The sequence below is a fragment of the Mauremys reevesii genome, linkage group 24 (genome assembly GCF_016161935.1).
Source record: "Mauremys reevesii isolate NIE-2019 linkage group 24, ASM1616193v1, whole genome shotgun sequence".
Lineage (NCBI taxonomy): Eukaryota > Metazoa > Chordata > Testudines > Geoemydidae > Mauremys > Mauremys reevesii.
In genome coordinates this window covers 2,926,727-2,946,192 of record NC_052646.1, presented here as the reverse complement: position 1 = coordinate 2,946,192, position 19,466 = coordinate 2,926,727, and the positions used below count along the sequence as shown (strand labels likewise).

Here is a 19,466-nt window from a genome sequence, read left to right as displayed (position 1 = left end):
AAGGATTGTGCCACCAGTGATTTGTTATCAGTAATTTATGGAACCAACATAATCAGCCGTTCCATCCGTAAGATGTTTTAGTTCTGGAAACTCTGAAACTGCAAAAATAAATATTAAAAATTGGTTCTAGGTCTGTCGCCCTCCTAATAAAAGAGCTGGAAGTGAGTGACTACTAATCTTTTAAGTAACTTAATATGGAGGTTACTATTTTTGACTGTGAATTTATACTTTAGATGATAATAATAATAGACGCCTGATTTTTCTCTCACTCACACCAGTGTAAATCAGGAGCTACTCCACTTAAGTCAGTTAATTACCTCAGAGTAACACTGGCATGAAGGAGAAGAAAATTGGGTCCCTTCAGTCCTATGTGTTAACTCTGAAAATTAAGAGGCTACTGTTTGTTTCAAACTGTTATTCTAAACACTGCTGTTACTCAGAAGCTGATTCTCTAAATGCAATTTCCCCATATCACTGTTTGTTAAGTTTAATTCTCCACTGGTTCAGCAATGTAACTAGCAGTTTAAATTGTTCCAAACTAATGCACGCCTGAGCACCCTAGCTGCTACTCCTACCCAGGGCCGGCTCCAGACCCCAGCGCGCCAAGCGCGCGCTTGGGGCGGCGTCCCGTGGGAGGGCAGCAGGCGGCTCTGGTGGACCTCCCGCAGGCGTGCCTGCGGATGCTCCACCGGAGCCGCGGGACCAGCGGACCCTCCGCAGGCACGTCTGCAGGAGGTCCACTGGAGCCGCGCGGGGTGGCGCAAATCGTAGAGCCGCCCCTGCTCCTACCTGGCTAGTGTGTCTCCCACTTTGGTGGTTGTGCCAGTCACTTCCAGACCCTTTGGCAGAACAAAGCACTGGTCTGTACCACCTTGGCCCAAAGCAAACTCTGCTGCTGATGGGCCCACAGTTCTGGGATGTTCCAGTGGAAGATGGAATACCCCAAGGCCGAGGCTGAAGGAAGCCTTTAGAATGCAGCATACAACACAGCAATTATCTCCCTAGGAGAATATTCTATCCCAAGGGTTCAGAATTCTCCAGCCAGATTTAAGCCACTCCAGGGGTGTTGTGGGGTGTGTGTGGGGACATTAATGGGGTGTGGTGCTGAACATCAGAGCTCCTGTCTGGCTCCCCATTGTGCACCTGTCCCAGTCCTACTTCAGAATCCAGTACTTTGCCTCTATGAGCAGCCCAGCTCCCAGATTCCATGTCCCCACCTGTCTCTCTAGCCTACTCCCCTTACCCGGTTCCACCATTTTCTCTTGTGTTTACATGTTAATTCAAATGAACTGGTGATTGGAGGAAACTTTTCACTTTGGAACTGGGGTAGGGGGAGTGCTGGGGGCATGGAATTAGGGAGTTGGCTTCCCAGGGGGCCAGGGAGCAAGAGACAGGGAGTCAACAGAAAGCTCCACTGATTCTCTCCTGGTTGACCCACAGCCCCCAGGCCTGCCCACTCTCTTAATCCATGGACCTCAGGATGCAAATTCCAGTCATTCTGAGCCCTGTGTGTTAGACAGGGATTCCCTCTGACAAACCACAGGGGATTTGTCAGAAGGAGCAGCTGTTTCCGCAGGAACTTTAATACCCATATCTTGGAAGTTTGCCTTTATGCTTCCCCCCACTCTCCATGCCCACCGTTATTCAGAGAAGCTAAGGCAGTGTGCTTGAACTGGTATCTTCCCTAAACGCTAATGGCTGTATTGATAAGAAATGCACATACAAAGACTTAAATGAATCAAGATGGTGTGCATGTGAATTATATTGGAGCTGAGATCTGCCATTTCTGCAGAGGAGAAAAAAACCAGAAAATATAATAGGTTGTAAGAACATAAGAAAGGCCACACTGGGTCAAACCATGGTCCATTTAGCCCAATATCCTGTTTCAGACAGTGGCCAGTACCAGAGCTTCAGAGGGAATGTACAGAACAGGGCAATTTTGGAGAGATTCGCTGTTTTCTTCCCCTCCCAGTTTCTGACAATCAGAGGTTTAAGGTTGCCCTGAACATGGGATTATGTCCCTGACACTCTTGGCTAATAAGTAGTGATGAACCTATCCTCTATGAATTTATTTACTTCTTTTTTGAACCCTGTTATACTTTTGGCCTTCATAGCATCCCATGGCAATGAGTTCCACAGATTAAAAACCTCCAATGACAGAGATTCTACAACCTTCCTGGGCAATTTATTCCAAAATAACCACCCTGACAGTTAGGAAGTTTTTCCTAATGTCCAACCTAAACCTGCCTGGCTGCAATTTAAGGCCATTGCTTCTTATCCTGTCCTCAGAAGTTAATGAGACCAACTTTTCTCCCTCCTCCTTGTAACAACCTTTTATGTACTTGAAAACTGTTATCATGGCCCCCCCACCAATCTTCTCTTCTCCAGATTAAACAATTTTTTCATAATTCATGTTTTCTAGACCTTTCATCATTTTTGTTGCTCTTCTCTGGACTTTTTCCAACTTGTCCACATCTTTCCTGAAATGTGGTGCCCAGAACTGGACACAATACTGTAGTTAAGACCTAATCAGCGCGGAGGAAAGCAGAAGAATGACTTCTCGTGTCTTGCTTACAACACTCCCGCTAATACAGCCCAGCCCAGAACGGTGTTTTTTTACAACAGCATTACACTGTTGACTCATATTTAGCTTGTGGTCCACTATGATCCTCAGTTCCCTTTTCTCAGAACTCCTTCCTAGGTAGACATTTCCCATTTAATACGTGTTCAATTGAGTGTTCCCTCCTAAGTGAAGCACTTTGCATTTGTCCTTATTGAATTTCATTGTATTTACTTCAGACCATTTCTCCAGATCATTTTCAATTTTAATCCTATCCTCCAAACCACTTTCAATCCCTCCCAGCTGGGTATCATCCGCAAACTTTATAAGTGTTCTCTCTATGCCTTTATCTAAATCATTGATGAAATTATTGAACAGAATGAGACCCAGGACCAATCCCCTGTGGGAACCCATTTTATATGTCCTTCCAGCTTGAGTGTGAACCACTGATAATTACTCTGGGAACGGGTTTCCAACTAGTTGTGCACTCACCTCATGGTGGCTCCATCTAGGCTGTATTTCCTGAGCTTGCTTTGAGAAGGTCACGTGAGACTAACGTCTGTTAGTCTATAAGGTGCCACAGGATTCTTTGCTGCTTTCACGTGAGACAGTATCAAACGCCTTACTAAAGTCAAGATATACCACACCTACTGCTTCCAGGTTTGACATGATTTGTTCTTGACAAATCCATGTTGACTTTACTTATCACCTTATTATCGTCTAGGTCAGGGGTCGGCAAACTTTCAGAAGTGGTGTGCTGAGTCTTCATTTATTCACTCTAATTTAAGGTTTCACGTGCCAGTAATACATTTTAACATTTTTAGAAGGTCTCTTTCTATAAGTCTAAAATATGTAACTAAACTATTGTTGTATGTAAAGTAAATAAGGTTTCAAAACGTTTAAGAAGCTTCATTTAAAATTAAATTAAAATGCAGAGCCCTCCAGACCAGTGGCCAAGACCCGAGAAGTGTGAGTGCCGCTGAAAATCAACTCACGTGCTGCCTTCGGCATGCATGACATAGGTTGCCTACCCCTGGCCTAGGTGTTCTCAAATTGATTGCTTGATTATTTGCTCCATTACCTTTCCGGGTACAGAAGTTAAGATGACTGGTCTGTAATTCCCAGGGTTGTCCTTATTCCCCTTTTTATAGATTGGCACTAGATTTGCCCTTTTCCAGTCCTCTGGAATCTCCCCTGTCTTCCATGACTTTACAAAGATAATCGCTAATGGCTCAGATACTTCCTTGGTCAGCTCCTTGAGTATTCTAGGATGTATTTCACCAAGCCCTGGTGACTTGAAGACATCTAAGTTGTCTAAGTAACTTTTAATTTGTTCTTTCCCTATTTTAGCCTCAGATCCTACCTCGTTTTCACTGGCGTTCATTACGTTAGATGTCCAGTTGCTACTATTATCCTCCCTAAGTTTTCACTTCCAAATTTTAAAGGTTGCCTTTTTGTCTCTAACAGCAAAAATGATAGTCAGGATCCTGGATTGGTCATGTCACTCCGTTACATGGTCTAGTCTCTTTTTCTAAAATAGAAGCAATAGCAATATAGAAACCAAGGGGGAATTAATGAAGGAATTATTTATGCTTGGACAGGGGACACGGCTTGTAACTTGTTATTCTGGGCAGCAGTTATGAGTCTATATTGTGAACTGCCGAGACATTTTGATACTTGGATGACTACATTTTGAAATAACTTTTTTGTACAACACATAATTAGCCTGTGGGGCCCATTGCCACATGATATCACTGAAGCAAAGAGCTTAGCTGCGGTCAGAAAAGATTGGATATTTATATGGATAACAAGAACCTCTGGAGTTAGAGTAGCAAAAGAATAACTAACAGAGTCAGGAGGGAATTTTCCCTGTGGGGCAAGTTATTTCATTGTCCCCTACTAGAGGGTTTGTTCCACCTTCCTCTGTAGCAGGAGGTGGTGGCCACTGTTGGAGACGGGATACTAGGGTAGATGGGCTCCTGGTCCAGTCCTAACTGGCCTACATTCCAGTTTGTATTTGGCAGAGGGGAGAGAATGCTAAAAGGCTCGTTAGGAGGGCAATTTGCTCCAGGGCTGCCTGGAGGGGGGGGGGGGCAAGTGGGGCAATTTGCCCCAGGCCCAGCAGGGGCCCCCATGAGAATCTAGTATTCTATAGTTTCGTAACTTTTTTTTACGGAAGGGGCCCCCAAAATTGCTTTTCCCCAGGTCCCCTGAATCCTCTGGGCAGCCCTGGTTTGCTCCAATCTTGGCCGCTGATTTAGTTTAACAATTGCCAGCCCCTCTGGAAGGGGGAGCTAGGAGGAGAGTGTGGATTGTCGCAGTTCCCTGCCATGATGAGGGTGAGAGGGGTTGAATAGGGGGAGAACTGACCTTCATATTGAATTGTTTTAGCCCCTTGCGTCCCCTGAAATGGTGTGTGTGGTGGTGGGGGGGGGGGGGGGAAGAGATGCTGCTGTGTGGGTGTGAGACACGCAAGCCGGAAGGAGTGATTGGCTCCACTTTGAGGATGAGTTTAAGTAGGGGGGTGGAAATTGGGTGTGGGGGGTGTCTCAGTGAGAGGTGAGACACTAGAGGAAGAGAGTGTGGTTTTCGTAAAGAGGGGAGGTGACAGTGGTGGGAGGCTGGAAATTTGGCAGAGGGCAGGTGTGTGGAATCATTCTGAAGTACAATATTCTGTGACCCGCAGTGGCTGCTGGGTGGAATTTAAGGTGATGGGTTTGACCACAAAAGCTGCCCGGGCTCAATTTTCATCTGTGCCCTGGAACATGGCACCCTCAGGGAGCTACTCTTCCCTTGGCTGTCTGCCCCCATCTCCACCCCCTCTGGACCCTTCACTGCAAGGGCTGGGGTACATGCAGGTGAAAGGGTGGACCTGGGCTAGACTGAAGGAGTTGAGGTAGGGCCCGTGATGCGTTGGGCGTGGAGATCCATATTCTCTCTGCACCAAGTCCATCTTAAAGCCAGGCCTTTCAGTCTACAGAAGACTTTGCTATATTTTTAGCACGTTGGTTCAGGAGGAGTCTGTTCTGTTGTATTTTAGGGGGTTCTGTATTATGAACTGCAGGTGCCTTTTGATACGTTAGCTTGTCTACATGGGAAAGTTATACTGATTTAAGTTAGAGTGTGAATTTAGGCCTGATCTACATTTAAAAGTTTTGCCAGCATAGCTATATCGGTTAGAGTTGTGGTTTTTTTTTTGCCAAGATAACTATGCTGGTAAAACCCCCTTTGTGGATGCAGTTATACTGGTGCCACTGTCCTTATACTGGTAGAGCTTCTGCCATTTTGGGGAACTGGAATAAGCTACACTGATGTAAGCATATAACTTTATCCACACTAGAGGGTTTTGCCGGTATAACTATACCAGTATAACTACACTGGCAAAACTCTCCTAATCTAAGATTTTGGCCATTCAAATTCAGTCTGGATTTTGAGAGATGGTTAATGAGTTCCCTACACTTGGTTAAATAATCTCATAGTTCAGAAGGTTGCAAAAATGGTCATGCCACTGTCAAAAAGAAACAACCATCAATATTCGAATGACTCAATAATGGTCTACAGATGAAATTTGAAAACCATCAGGGCTGCATGGACAGGGGATGGCATTTAGGAGAGAAAACCTCTGCTCCACTAGCTGAGCTGAGACCAGTTGAATAAGGCTGATCTTTATGCACTTGTCTCAGGAGACCTGCGTTCAGTTCCTGGCCTGAGTATAACTGAGAATCAGACCCCACATGAGATGAGGTTCTAGCACAGCAGTAAATAGACTGATGAAATCTTTGCCTGGAAGCAAAACTGAAGGAAGTATGTGTGGGGAAACCCAAACAGTATTTGGCTATTTGTATGTTGCAGATGTGCAAAACAATCCCCTGCTGGTGAAGTGTCCCTAGTTCCCATCACACGGCATTTTGGTATGTTGAAAGCCCCAGAGGCCTCCAAAGTAGCTAACGGCAGCAACAGAAACCACTATTATTTGCTTCCTCTGTTGCTGTGTGGCTTCCAAACCACCACCACTCCCCTCCCCCCAGAAGAGCTTTTCCTGAAACTGAGGGGCAGTAGGTGTTATATTCACAGCTACACACGAAGAAGTTAGATAAAACTATAAAATACTCTACCTGGAAGATTGCAATGTAACACAACCTGTTTCTTGGAATCCAAAACGATAACAAGACCCCAAAACAGAGAGAGACAAAGCAGGCTGTTTTCCAAGGTAGAGAGGCACAACTACTCACCCCACCTTGCTTTAGGCTGCCTCTTTGCAGACTGACTACACAAGCTCCAGATCCCACACTTCCCTACTCAGCCCCAAGTCTGCAAGCACAACTAGGAAATCCCTTAATACCCTTGTACATAAAGAGAGAGCTTGAAATTGTAAAGACAATTTTCAGTGCCCCTCAGTGGGTATACCAGACAGCCCGCTACAGAAAGGAGATAACAAAATGAATCACCTCTCCAAAGTCATAGACCAGAGTGGGAAGGGAGTTGCAGGTAAATAAGACACCACTCCTTAAAGTTTTTAAAATGACAACAGAAAGGAAATGAGTTGGCCTGTTCAAACCCATGGTTTCCAGTTGCAATCTTTTTTCCTGTATTGTACTAGATGACCATGAAGGCTGCAAGGAGCAGCAGTAATTGACCTTGTGCCTGCTGCATAATTCATATCAGAGCTGGTCCAAATAAAAAGGGGAGGGTCAGTAAATGAAAACTTTTTCAAAATCCCTTAAAAAATAAAAAAGTGGAAATTTGGGGAAATTTTGACCAGGCTGTTTTGTCAAGGGAGGGTGGGGGAGAGAATTATCAGAGGAGGGTATTTCATGTTTTGTCAACCTTCTTCCAGAATTCTGAAATGAAAAAAACAAACAAACAAAAACATTTCTACTATCTGGGATCCATAGATGCTTACTTAAATTACTACCCTTGCTGGAGTCGGCTATGGGGTTGAGTGGAAACTTCCAGCTAAGCTATGAGTAACTGTCAAACAGCTACAGCTACATTCTGCTCTCCCTACTAAGGATACAGCTGCATAGCAGCTGGAGGGGTAATTTACAACTTGGATAGACTTACCCATGCTAGCTTTGATGGAGCTGGCATTCTAAAAATAGCAGTGTAGCCACAGTAGCATGGGCAGAAGCATGGGCTAGCCACCTGAGTACTATCCCATTTGAGACCCTAGGTGCGTATTCAGCCAGCTAGCCTGTACCACCGCTTGTGCTGTTACGGCCGCACTGGTATTTTTAACATTCTAGCTTGATGGAGCTGGAAATTACATCTCCAGCTGCAGTGTAGATGTACTCTACACAGGTGGCTCTCAACCTTTCCAGACTACTGTACCCCTTCAGGAGTGTGATTTGTCTTGTGTACCCCCAAGTTTCATTTCACTTAGAAACAACTTGCTTACGAAATCAGATATAAAAACACAGCAGTATCACAGCTCACTGATACTGATAAATTGCTGACTTTCTCCTTTTTACCATATAATTATAAAATACATCAATTGGAATATAAATATGGTGCTTACAATTCAGTGTATAGTATGTAAAGCAGTATAAACAAAACACTGTCTCTATGAAATTTTAGTTGGTACTGACTTCGCTAGTGCTTTTTATGTAGCCTGATGTAAAACTAGGCAAATAGCTAGATGAGCTGATGAACCCCTGGAAGAACTCTGTGTACCCCCAGGTGTTCATGTACCCCTGGCGGAGAACCTCTGCTCTACACTCCAGTGGCATAGCTAGAGTGCCATACCTATGTTGGCATATGATATCCCTATGGTGTAAACACTTCCTAGAGAAATGGAAGGGGGTTTTCCATCAGTGTAGCTAATCCACCTCCCTAAGCAGGGGGTAGCTAGGTTGATGGAAACATTCCTCTGTCAGCCTCTAGCTGAGTCTACACCAGGGGTTAGGCCAGCTTAACTATGGCGTTTGGGGGTGTGATTTGTCACTCCCCTGAGTGCCATAGCTGTGTTGACCATTGTTTTAAGTGCCAGACCAGGCCTAACACTCACCCAACACAACCAAGAATCAACATCTTGAGAAATATACTTTACTAAGGAGGTTTACAAGGCCTGGAAATTGGTCATAATGTCTAATGGCAAAAATATCTGGTTTGCAACAGGAACAAGATGTATCAGTCAGCATCAGGCTTGTCATCACAGTGATGTTCTCCTTCCTCTCACTGAACATGTGATCAAAAGAGAAGGGCTCAAAGTTCCTCCTTAGTCTCCCTCTTCCTTAATGTTAAAGGACATTGGCAACTTTCAAATCACATTTCCAGTACTGCTAACCCCAAATGTTCAAAAATGGTGAGACAGAACCCCCAAAGAATCACCTGATGAGCCTGACAGCAGGTGACTTATGGCAAGTAATGTGGCTCTTTGTTGCTTGGGGGTTCTCTGTACACTGGGGAGCTCCAGAGGGTCTGGGTCCACAGCTGCATTGTGCAACCAGAGTTGTGCCCAGCAGCCAGAACAAGGGAGTTTTTGAGCCTGCCTCTCCAAGAGCATAGAACCAGATGGGGATTGAAAAAACACTCAGACATTTCCCATGATTCACAACTCAAAGTCCCTATTGGGACCCTTTCAAATACCCAAAGTAACCTGAGCAATGAAGGGTGGTGGGAGTGGGCAAACTGGATCTTCCTCACCTCCCAGGATGCCTCGGTGGGGTTCTCCCAATGCCACAATGTAATTTTTGGTAGACATTGGTACAAAGTCATTCAGTTTTACCATGGTTTAAATCTAAGTGTGTGGTGAATGTTCATAGGATGGGGGTGGCCATGAGCCAAAGACCAAAAACATCCAGCAGGCCCCTATCCACTCAAGAGCAACATTACAATCAATGCTGAAGGAAGAGGAAGAGGAGGGGACAGAAACTAAGAGACAGAAGTGAGAGCCAGACAGAAACTGGAGGGAGGATAAGATAGGAAGAGGGAGAAGCTGGAGAAAGAAGAAAGAGGAGATGTAACTAGCTCTGCTGTTAGTTACTGGGAGTGTCCTGATGCACCAAACTCCAGTAGGTTCTGGGTACTGATCCCAGTGTGCCATGACCCTGGGGACAATCAGTGCAGACAGCTGGGACTGTTTGTTTGTGGTGTAACAGCTATGCCCATCATCTTGGCTGACATACCAGGGACCTCGAGAGCTAAAAGGATGTTACAGCATGAGCCAAACAGCTAACCCTCCCTAGCTGGGGCTATAACAGACTCACATCCTCTGTGGATCGGACACAGATTGCTCTGACACACGCATAGCATTACATAACTATGAAGGTCAGTGGAGTTACTGGGACACCATCGATGAACCCTGCCATTTTCAGGTCCGGAAAGCCACTCATGCAGACAGCATAACCAACCACAAGCATTGAAAAATCATCAGGCAGGCTCCCCCGAAATCAGGAGGTTGGCTTAAAAAGCAGGAGATTTTCAAAAAAAAGTAACAGATTTTGAGTTCTTTTTCTTTGCCTTCTCAATACTGAACCTTTAGGGAAAGCTCAGGTCTTGTTTTCAAGCTTTCCTTTGTAAACACCAGGGCAAGAAACTTACAACAACAACAACAACCAAAAGCTGGGATTTTTACCTAATCACAGGACTCTAGGAGCGTTCAGAAAATTCTATCTTGGGCGGGATCCAGAGCCCAGGATTCCTCCCCTCCCATCCCAAGTCCAAACCAGGAGACTGACTTGTTCCAGCCACCCAGCCTCTATCACACCCAGCTACCCATCCTCTGTGCTTTCTCTTTTTCCTGGGCAAACAGGTCACCTGGTCTCTACCTCTCGCTTTGTTCTCCAACACCTCCGCCTGACTCTCGAAGAGGATGGGCTCCAGCCATCAGTTTTTGGGATACAGGGTGTTGGCCATTCTCTGTGCCCAGGCAGCCAATCAGCAGTCACACCTGCTCTCTATATCTTGTGTGTATCTTGTGTGTTACTTGTGTGTTACTCAAGTATCTAGGTGCTGAGATAAGGGTGTGTCATCATTGCAGAGACCCATCGTTGCAGGGGTCTCTGCAACGATGACACACCCTTATCTCAGCACCTAGATACTTGAGTAACACACAGGGGAAACTGAGGCACACACCAAGTATTCAGAGAAAACATTAAGAGCATTCCCACATTGTCATATCTCCCAACCCTTTAATGTTCCCTCACTCATACCTAAAGGACTGTATTGCCCAGCTGCCTCTGTTGAACCCCACTTATGCTGTGACTTCCTTCCCACCCCTTTTGCTAGCTGTGTTGGCCCTGAGTGTAAACGTGCCTGCCTCTCTGCCAGCCCACTCCTCGCTGGCATAGCTCTGCTGTTGCACAGTTCTTCATGCCATTATCTATAGCATGGCACCACACCCAATTTGGGGGGAAGTAACTGGCATCTAGACAGGCACTGGGTGTTAGTGTAGGCACAGCTGGGCTCACAGGAGGAGCGAGGAGCCAGAAAGGTGGCTGACTGCCCTGCCAGTTCTAACAGAACTGAAACTAAACTCCAGTTCCACTAGAATGAGCTTGCATGTGACATCTGTCCCTCAGAGCAGGGACAGTCCCTATAAACTGAGACAAGTCGTCATCCTATCCTCGGTTGAGCACTTGGGAGAGGCTCTTTTGAGGCTGTTGCTTTCCGAGGATAATGTCTTTGGTTTGGGGGCACAGGGGCCGAAACTTGGCTCCATCTTTCATCCCCTGGCACTGGCTGGTGGTCTTGCTTGACCTGTTTGCTGAAAGGTGCTTGTGGCTGCCAGCAGGTGAGTCGTGAAGCCAAAGACAATCAGGGACCCTGTTAAAGCCAACGGGTACCAGGTGCTCTTTCAGGCTCAGCAGAAGGAACAATCAAGCTCCTTTTGGTGGTGAAAATGGGTGGAAGGCTACCACCCAAGGCAGTAGGCAGCCTGGTGGGTGCGGGCCAGAGTTAAGGTGTCTGGGCCAAGGCTTTTCCCTGGTTATAAACGCAGGGTCTAGGATATTGTTTGCAGCCTATGCGTGTTGGGGGTGGGGGAAGCCAGGGAAAGTCACTGTGAGCACAACCCTTCAAGGAAGCAGAGAGACGGAACTTCTTGGACACAGCGCTCACTGGAGGGGAGGATGTGGAGATTTCTGAGCAAGGAAGTATGTGCTGTTCTTTGTTCCTACTGAGTTCAGAGAAACTGGATTTTTTTTTTTTTGGTAAATAAATGAGATTACACCAAGAATAGACCTGTTTTGTCTCATTGATTTCTCATCTTAATGGAAACAACTCCATAAGGCCCCCAGATATTAGTGAACCACTTGGGTGAAAGGGCACACACACACCCCTACCTACCTTGAAAGTCTCTCCTGAAGGGATGATAGCTGGATTATGAACACCCCTTTGCCTCCCTACCTGCTAGGCCATGTCATAAATGATGTCCCTTCGTCTGTACCGGGGCCTTGTCTCCCACACACAATTCCTAACCAGACCCTGCTACCATGAGCCGAACTCTCTGGCTCTGGGTGTACAATGCACACTCTTTCCTAGACCTCACCTCCCTCAATCAGGCTTTCTGTGTATGGTACATTTCTGGCAGTAGCACTTGAGTGCTGGCTGTGCTACAGACAGTCTGGAGAGCTGGGTCATAGACTGAACTTTACTTTTGCTTATGGCTGGTTGAAAATTGGATTTTTAGCTAAACAAAACTGTCTGCAGAGAGTGTCCACTTTCCTCAGGAATGTCTGATTTTGTATCAGAAACCTGAAAAGCAACACATTTTCAGTTTTTAGAAAAAAATGTTTTGGGTTTTGGTAGTTTTTAGTATCTATTTTTCAGGGCCGCCCGGGGGGGGGGGGGCAAGTGGGGCAATTTTCCTCAGGCCCCGGGTCCCACAGGAGCCCCCACAAGAATACAGTATTCTATAGTATTGCAACTTTTTTTTATGGAAGGGGCCCCCAAAATTGCTTTGCCCCAGGCCCCCTGAAGCCTCTGGGCGGCCCTGCTGGTTTTGGTTGCGGAAAATTGTTTGGGTTTTGAGGTTTTGACTGTTAAAGTTTTAACAGGGGTGTCATAGGTTTATTCCCCACTTTGAACTTTAGCGTCCACAAGATGGGGACCTGCATGGACTCCTCTAAACTAAAATCCTAGTTTAGATCTGGTACGCTGCCACCAGCCAGTTTGTTAGTGTCTGGCACACTCCCTGTTCCCCCAACTTTCCCTGGGGAACACAGATCCAAACTCCTTGAGTCTCAACACAAAGGGAAATAACCTATTTCCCCCACCTCCTTCCCCCCTCCCCTCTCCTAGTCCTTAGGAGAGATACCTTGATTCAAACTCATTGAATCAAACAAAGAGGGATTCACTTTTCCCCCCTCCCCTTCCCCTGAAAATCCAAACAAGGGAAGAAATCAATCAAGTTCTAAAAAGAAAATATTTTATTAAAAGAAAGAAAGAAAGTACACTATCTCTGTAACACCAAGATGGAAAATATACAGGATCTAGCTATAAACCTGGAGAGGCTTCCCCCTCCCCCCCCCCGTCCTTTCTCAGAATAATCAAAGTAACAGCAAACAGAAATAAAGATATTTCTTCAGCAGACACACAATTGCAAATGTAGAAATTAATTATAAGACTAAACCACCTTTCTAATACTCACTATACTGAATAGAAGAAAATACTTCAGGAAACTTGGAGAGCCTGGAAAATATGTCTGGCCTTTCTTAAATCCAAAGAGAGAACGACAACCCAAACAAAGGCTTCCCTCCACAGAGATTTGAAATGATCTTGTCCCTTGATTGGTCCTCTGGTCAGGTGTTCATCAGGTTACTGAGCTTGTTAACCCTTAACTATTTGTTTATGACAAGGGGGAGACAGACTTGGTCCATCTGTGATAGGAGGCGGGGGAGGGGTTTGTTCAGGCTAGTTCTTACCATTTCCTTTTCTTCTGTCTTCCCAGCTGCAGGAGCCTCCGGAGGAGAGTCGGGGCCCGTGAGGCTAAACGGGATTCAGGGAGAGTCGGTCACTTTCTCTCCTGTGGTTCCAACAGGAACCCTGGTTACCAGCATAGCCTGGAATGCAAAAACAACTATAGCAATTGTGGCACCACAAGCCCCCCTCAATGTGATAGATCAGCGTTACACAGAGCGACTGAGAGTCCCTGACGGGAGCCACTCACTGGAACTCACTGACTTAAGCCAGGAGGACACGGGCACATACACAGCACAAATAACCATACAGGGAATCGCTGAACCCACCTTACAGAGATTCGCCCTGCACGTGTACAGTAAGTTGCGGGTGGAGATTTAAGCCATTTTGTCTTAAATTCTTCAAAACAAATCCATGCTACTCAGAGACCTTTATGGAGCACTTGTACCTAGGAGAACATGTGTGTCGTATATTTTGAATATGTTTGAAGCACATTGGAGGAATGTTATTAGAAATACAGGGACAGAGCCTGGTCTCCATTCTGTCTACATTACACTGCTGCAGCGACAAAAAGCTGTTGGAAAGTTGCCTCATCTGGTTGATTGCGGGGTTTCCGGTGTAGGAAAATCTTAAGGTTGTTATGCAGGCTCTGTTCCCAACTTCCCTCCAGTCCGTTGTCCCAGTATAGAAGATATGGTTGGGGAAAGAGAGCATGACCAGATCTTTCTTGTGCTCCAGCAATCCCTGGCTGTCAAAACAGCCTCTCAACAAACATTGCAGCTGGCACAAGTTGGAGCAGCCCTAAGGCTGCTCCTACTTGGAGCTGGGGACAATACAACTCTAGATATGAGCCGCATAAAGGTAGCATAGAGCCACCATCAACCCTCCCCTCCAAGTCTTGTACCAAGGAGAGCTCTGTTGGATCCAAGGGTCTCGGTCAAAATATAAAAGATTTTTTAAATGTTCTATAACTTGCTGAAACTTATGATATAAAATACTGATTATCTTTAAATTTAGTTGGGATTTGGTGGACCCATTTTTCAGTTATCCCTCAGCCTGGACTCCAATTTTGCAGGAACAAATTCATACCCACAAATACTTGCATCTGCCCCAAACTGCATACACAAATGGCAGCAACTGGACAACCAATTACCTCATTTACATCTGCAATTTGTTGTAGGAACAAAATTATGGAAGCCAATCTTTGCAGGCAAACTAACACCTGCAATATTAGAGGCCAATTCCATAAATTTAGTCCAGTAAAATACTCAGTGCAAAAAAACGATATTAATGCAACGTAAAGATTGTAAACTTAGAAGCCAGTGCAGTGGAACAATTACACACATACTTAAAGTTAAGCATGTGTTTACCTTTTTTCCTAGATAGGGATAATTTTCTGAATTGGGGCCGTTTAACACAGAAAGTCGGGAAACTCAACATTTAGTAGTCTGAGGCACCACTTAGAATATCCAGAACATGAGACGAGAGAGTGATGCTCAGTAAAGTGGGGATGGAAGTTGGGGAGCTCTTATCACAAATTAGGGCAATTTTAGGACCTGATCCTGCTTGCACTGAAGAAGAGTGCAGAGATCTCGCTGATTTCAAGAGAAGCAGGAGTAAGTGATTAGGTTGAAAGAAGAATGTTAATTAATTGCACCTAGCCATGGAAATGCCAGGAGGAGAGAACAAATTAGTCTAGGTCAGTGTTTCTCCAGCAGTGGGTCACAACCCACAAGGAGTTTACAAAAGGTGACTGGGGGGCTTGTGAAGAGTTGAAAATGTTATTACAATCTAAAGCAAATGTAAAGGGGCTGTTGAAATTTAGTGGAGTTTAGGGAGGTGGCGTACTTACGATGGGAGACACCTTCCTGTTGACATAGGTAGTGTCTTCACTAAAGTGCTACAATGATGCATCGCTTCAGCGTTTTAACTGTAGAGAAGCCGTCAGAAAGTCACAGCTAAATACAAGACGGAACAGATTGTTCAGTGTAAGTAGTTAACACGTATTTCAAGGGACCATTCACGGTGAAGCGATCTGTTAACCCCCTCACATACACACACTCACACATCTTATATTTAGCTGTGACACACTGAGTACGTTTCCCTGACCTGAAGAAGAGCTCGGTGTAGCTCGAAGGCCCACTTTGTCTCTCTCATATCCCAGGACAGACACGACTACAACACTACAAAAATTAATGCAGGGGCATGCTGACCATCTACATGAATCTGAAGAGTGTAAACATCACCTAAGGCAGGGAATTGTATAGGGTGATAGAATAAGGCATCATTGGGATGAAAATGAACAAGATGAAATGACCAATGGCTATTTTAAGATGAATATAAAAGCAATAATACAGATGTATAAGGCTGAGAAACAATCTCCCCAAGGAAATGTTGGAAGCACCATAGCTTGGGACATAGCTAAACTCTACTAGACAAAGCGTTGGAAAATATACTCTAGGGAACACACTTCTGCTAGTCTAGGGATGGACTGTAATGGATGGACTTAATATTTCCAAAACTTTTAGGATTATTTGATAGGGGATCCTGGCTTTCTCCTGTTCTGGTGATTTCAGACACGTGCTTGTAAGAATCTCCAGTTGTTTTGGTTCCCATCAGCATTCTCATCTTTTGTATATTTCTCCCAAATAGAACGACTGACAGAGTCAGACATCAACATCTTCCCTGTGCAGAACTCCGTGCGCACTGTGAATGGGACGTGTAACTTCACACTGAACTGCTCCCTCCAGCGGGGAGGAGAGGATGTGACCTACACCTGGAACCAGACAGCAGAGAGCACGGCTGACTCCAGTGAGGGATCCATTCTCATCTCATACAGACTCGGAAGTGGGGTCTCATCTGTTATCTGTACGGCCAGAAACCCCGTCAGCAGCAGCTCAAAATCATTCTTGCCAAAGGAAGTTTGTGAAGGTGACATCCTACAGCAAGGATTTCTGTTACAAAAAAATCTTTTCACCTTTTAGGCTAATCATACATTATCTGCTTAGGGGTAAAATTCACCCCCGTGTAAAGGACCAGTACAAGCCCCGTGCCCCAGTTAAATCCCACACAAGCACTACTTTAAGGATTTAAGTGGAGTATAGACCTTGGGCTGACCCCTCTTGTTGGGGTGAATTTCACCCTTGTGACACTGGGAAAATATTCTTTAAAATAATCTGTAAAAACAATTAGAAATAGATTTTGTCACATTATTTCTGTCAAATCCAAACGCAGCATCTCGTCCTGATCCAATTTTGATCCTGACAATAATGATTGTATAATAGTTTCTATCCAATAGCAAGAATATCCTTTTATGCAGGTAGTGTGGTGTAAAGGGGTAAAGCTGGTCAGAAAATGTTTTTTTTTATCTGCAGAAAATTTAGATATTTTTGGAGAATTTTTGTTCTGAAATGTTTTGGCTGAAAACCTAAATAGCTCAATTTGGAAATGCTGCCACCATGCCTTATGGGAGTTGTAGTTCAGATGCCTCATATTCCATTCTCCTCTATACACTAGGCTCCTTGATCGGAATATATCTCCCATGGTGCACCACAGACTCCGCTCTTTGTGGGGGGAGGTTGTGTATCATGGGAATCACTGGCCATGGTGCATTATGGGAGATGTTTGTAGTCAAGTTGGGGAGTCTGGCCCATAAGGAAGAGTAGGGAAATGTGGCAACTCCATGAGGCATAATGGCAGCATTTCCGCAATGAAATATTTCAGGTTTTGGTCAAAATATTTTTTTTTTCTGACGACTGATTTTTTTTCTGTTTTCTGCCTCTGATTTAGGGGGGAAGGGGATCAAAATTTTCTGTGGAAAGCAGACACTTGTTGCAATAAATTTAATTTTGTCAAAACCCAGTTATCCAATAAAAAAACAGTTTAGATGGATACTTTTTGACCAGCCCTATAATGCATCCTTAGTGCAGATGAGAATTAGGTTGGCTAAGTCCTTACTCAATTCCAGGCCCTGATTCTGCAATCAGACTCCAGCATCCATACAGAATTTCAAAGGGGTTATGCATAGGGATGTAATCACATGGTTGTAGACTCCTAGGGTGACCAGATGTCCTAATTTTATAGGGACAGTCCCGATATTTGGGGCTTTGTCGTATATAGGCACCTATTACCCCCCCACCCCCTCGTGATTTTTCATACTTGCTGTCTGGTCCTGTAGAATCTGGGCTTTCCCTGAAAGTCTCCAAACCTCTTTCTTCAGCTGTTCAAATCAGCACATTTCTTGAGATATGTGCTCTCTTACAAAATTTTCTGTATTGTCTCACTCTTGAGTAGGTCAAATTTACCATAGAGGCTGCATTGATTGTGATATTTCAGAACTTCTGTTTCCAAAGAAAACCAGGAAGTGTAGAGTCTGAAGCAAATGTGGGGCTTTTTAAAATGGTAATTCAAAATCTTTACACCAAAAAAAGTTCCAAATTTGTTTTGAGTTTTAGATGAAACATAAGGTCAAATCTTATTTTATCCAAACCACTTATTATTTTAGTAAGTGGTAGCTATGGCCAGATCTTAAGGTCTTTACTCAGTTTTACTCACACATTACTCAGACAAACTCTCATTAATTCCATCACGGGGTTTTGGTGGCAACATGAGACATGAATGTGACACTATTTACAAGCATTCAGTTAAAAGGGGCTATTCTGATTCTGGCAATGCATATTGGTACTTCTGGAATCAAGAGATAATCTCAAGTCCTCCTTCCTGGCCACACTGTGATGCTGTGCATATGTATCCAAACTTTGATGCAGAAATTGGAAACAGTAGTTCGGATTTGGGGCTATGCTGCAGCTGCTTTATGCCTGGGGGTTAAAGGAAGGAGGACCACAGATCTCAGTCCTGTCCTAAAATCAGAGGGAGCACTCTGTATCTTCCTGGAGGGTGGGGCAGGTCCCCCTCCTCCGAGGCTGGAGTAGAGCAGCAGTGGAGTCCTCTAATTTCCTCACCTTCTATAAAGGAAGATGTGACCCCAGTGAAGAAGGTAACCTCCAATGCAAGCTCAGCTTTTGGGGAGAAAGACAGAGAGATAATGGATAGAATTTTTTACATATAGGGCCTTATTCTCATTTACATTAGAGCCAGAGCACCATACTCCCTGGAGGGAGTGTTATTCAGGAGACATCAGTAAAACAAGGAGGAAGGCAGGGAGTTAGGGTGGAACCAACTTCAGTCTTTGCTAAAGCAGCACACTAAGTCCCCTTTATATGCCTCTGGCAGCTGTAGTTTACATCATAGGCACCGACTTCCCCTCTTTTGCATGGGTGCTTGACACCCCCCCCCGGCCCCCAGCTCTGCCCCCACTCTATCCCTTCCCTGAGGCCCAACCCCCTTCCTGCCCCTATTCCAACCCCTTCCCCAAATCCCCATCCAGCTCCCGCCTCTTCCCCTGAGCGCCCCACATTCCCGTTCCCCCTCTCCCCCCCCCAGACCTTGCTAACGCCGCCAAACATCTGTTTGGCGGCAACTGAGTGAGAAATGCTGGGAGGTAGGTGGAGGAGTGAGGACACGGGAGCTGGGCTGCCGGTCGGTATAGAGCACCCACTAATTTTTCCCCATGAGTGCTCCAGCCCCGGAGCACCCACCGACTCAGTGCCTATGGTTTACATTGACACCCATGTTAAGACCCTTTTATCTTGCCACAGTAGTATTGGAGATTCTGGGTGATTCTACATTCCAGTCGGATGTGTGATTGCAGCATGTGTAGACATACTTAGCTAGCGCCAATAATAGCACAGGCAGCTGCATGTGCTTGGCGCTAGAACCACCCTCCCAGGACCCTGAGTACATACTCGAGAGATTGCTGGCCATGCTGCTGCGGCTTCACTGCTATTGTTACTTGAGCTAGCTAGATCAAAGCTAGCTCGGGGTAGGTCTAATTGAGCACCAATCACAGCTCTGACTGCAGTCTAGACATACCCTTAGTCCTGCTCTACACCCAGAGTTTGTACCAGTATCACTGTGTCAGCTGTGGGTGTAATTTTTTACTGAAAGAGTGACAGTGGTACAACCCTTACTGCGGATGCCAGAGACC

The 19,466-nt window shown here is 45.2% G+C and overlaps 1 protein-coding gene across 1 annotated transcript; it reads left to right on the top strand.

Annotated features, from left to right (window-relative positions):
• The first annotated feature begins 6,999 nt into the window (after positions 1-6,999).
• On the top strand, positions 7,000-18,903 carry LOC120390488 (SLAM family member 9-like). Its single transcript, XM_039513199.1, has 4 exons — positions 7,000-7,048; positions 13,452-13,778; positions 16,073-16,351; positions 18,863-18,903. The coding sequence occupies exons 1-4, from the start codon at positions 7,000-7,002 to the stop codon at positions 18,901-18,903; spliced, it is 696 nt and encodes a 231-aa protein (XP_039369133.1).
• Positions 18,904-19,466: the final 563 nt, after the last annotated feature.

What these genes read in the sequence shown, in the direction of transcription:
- LOC120390488 (XM_039513199.1), top strand. Translation starts at nt 7,000, where the DNA reads ATGAATCACCTCTCCAAAGTCATAGACCAGAGTGGGAAGGGAGTTGCA. An exon ending in ATTCGCCCTGCACGTGTACA is followed by an intron (nt 13,779 to 16,072) that starts GTAAGTTGCGGG and finishes TCTCCCAAATAG; the next exon opens with AACGACTGACAGAGTCAGAC. An exon ending in GCCAAAGGAAGTTTGTGAAG is followed by an intron (nt 16,352 to 18,862) that starts GTGACATCCTAC and finishes TCCCCCCCCCAG; the next exon opens with ACCTTGCTAACGCCGCCAAA.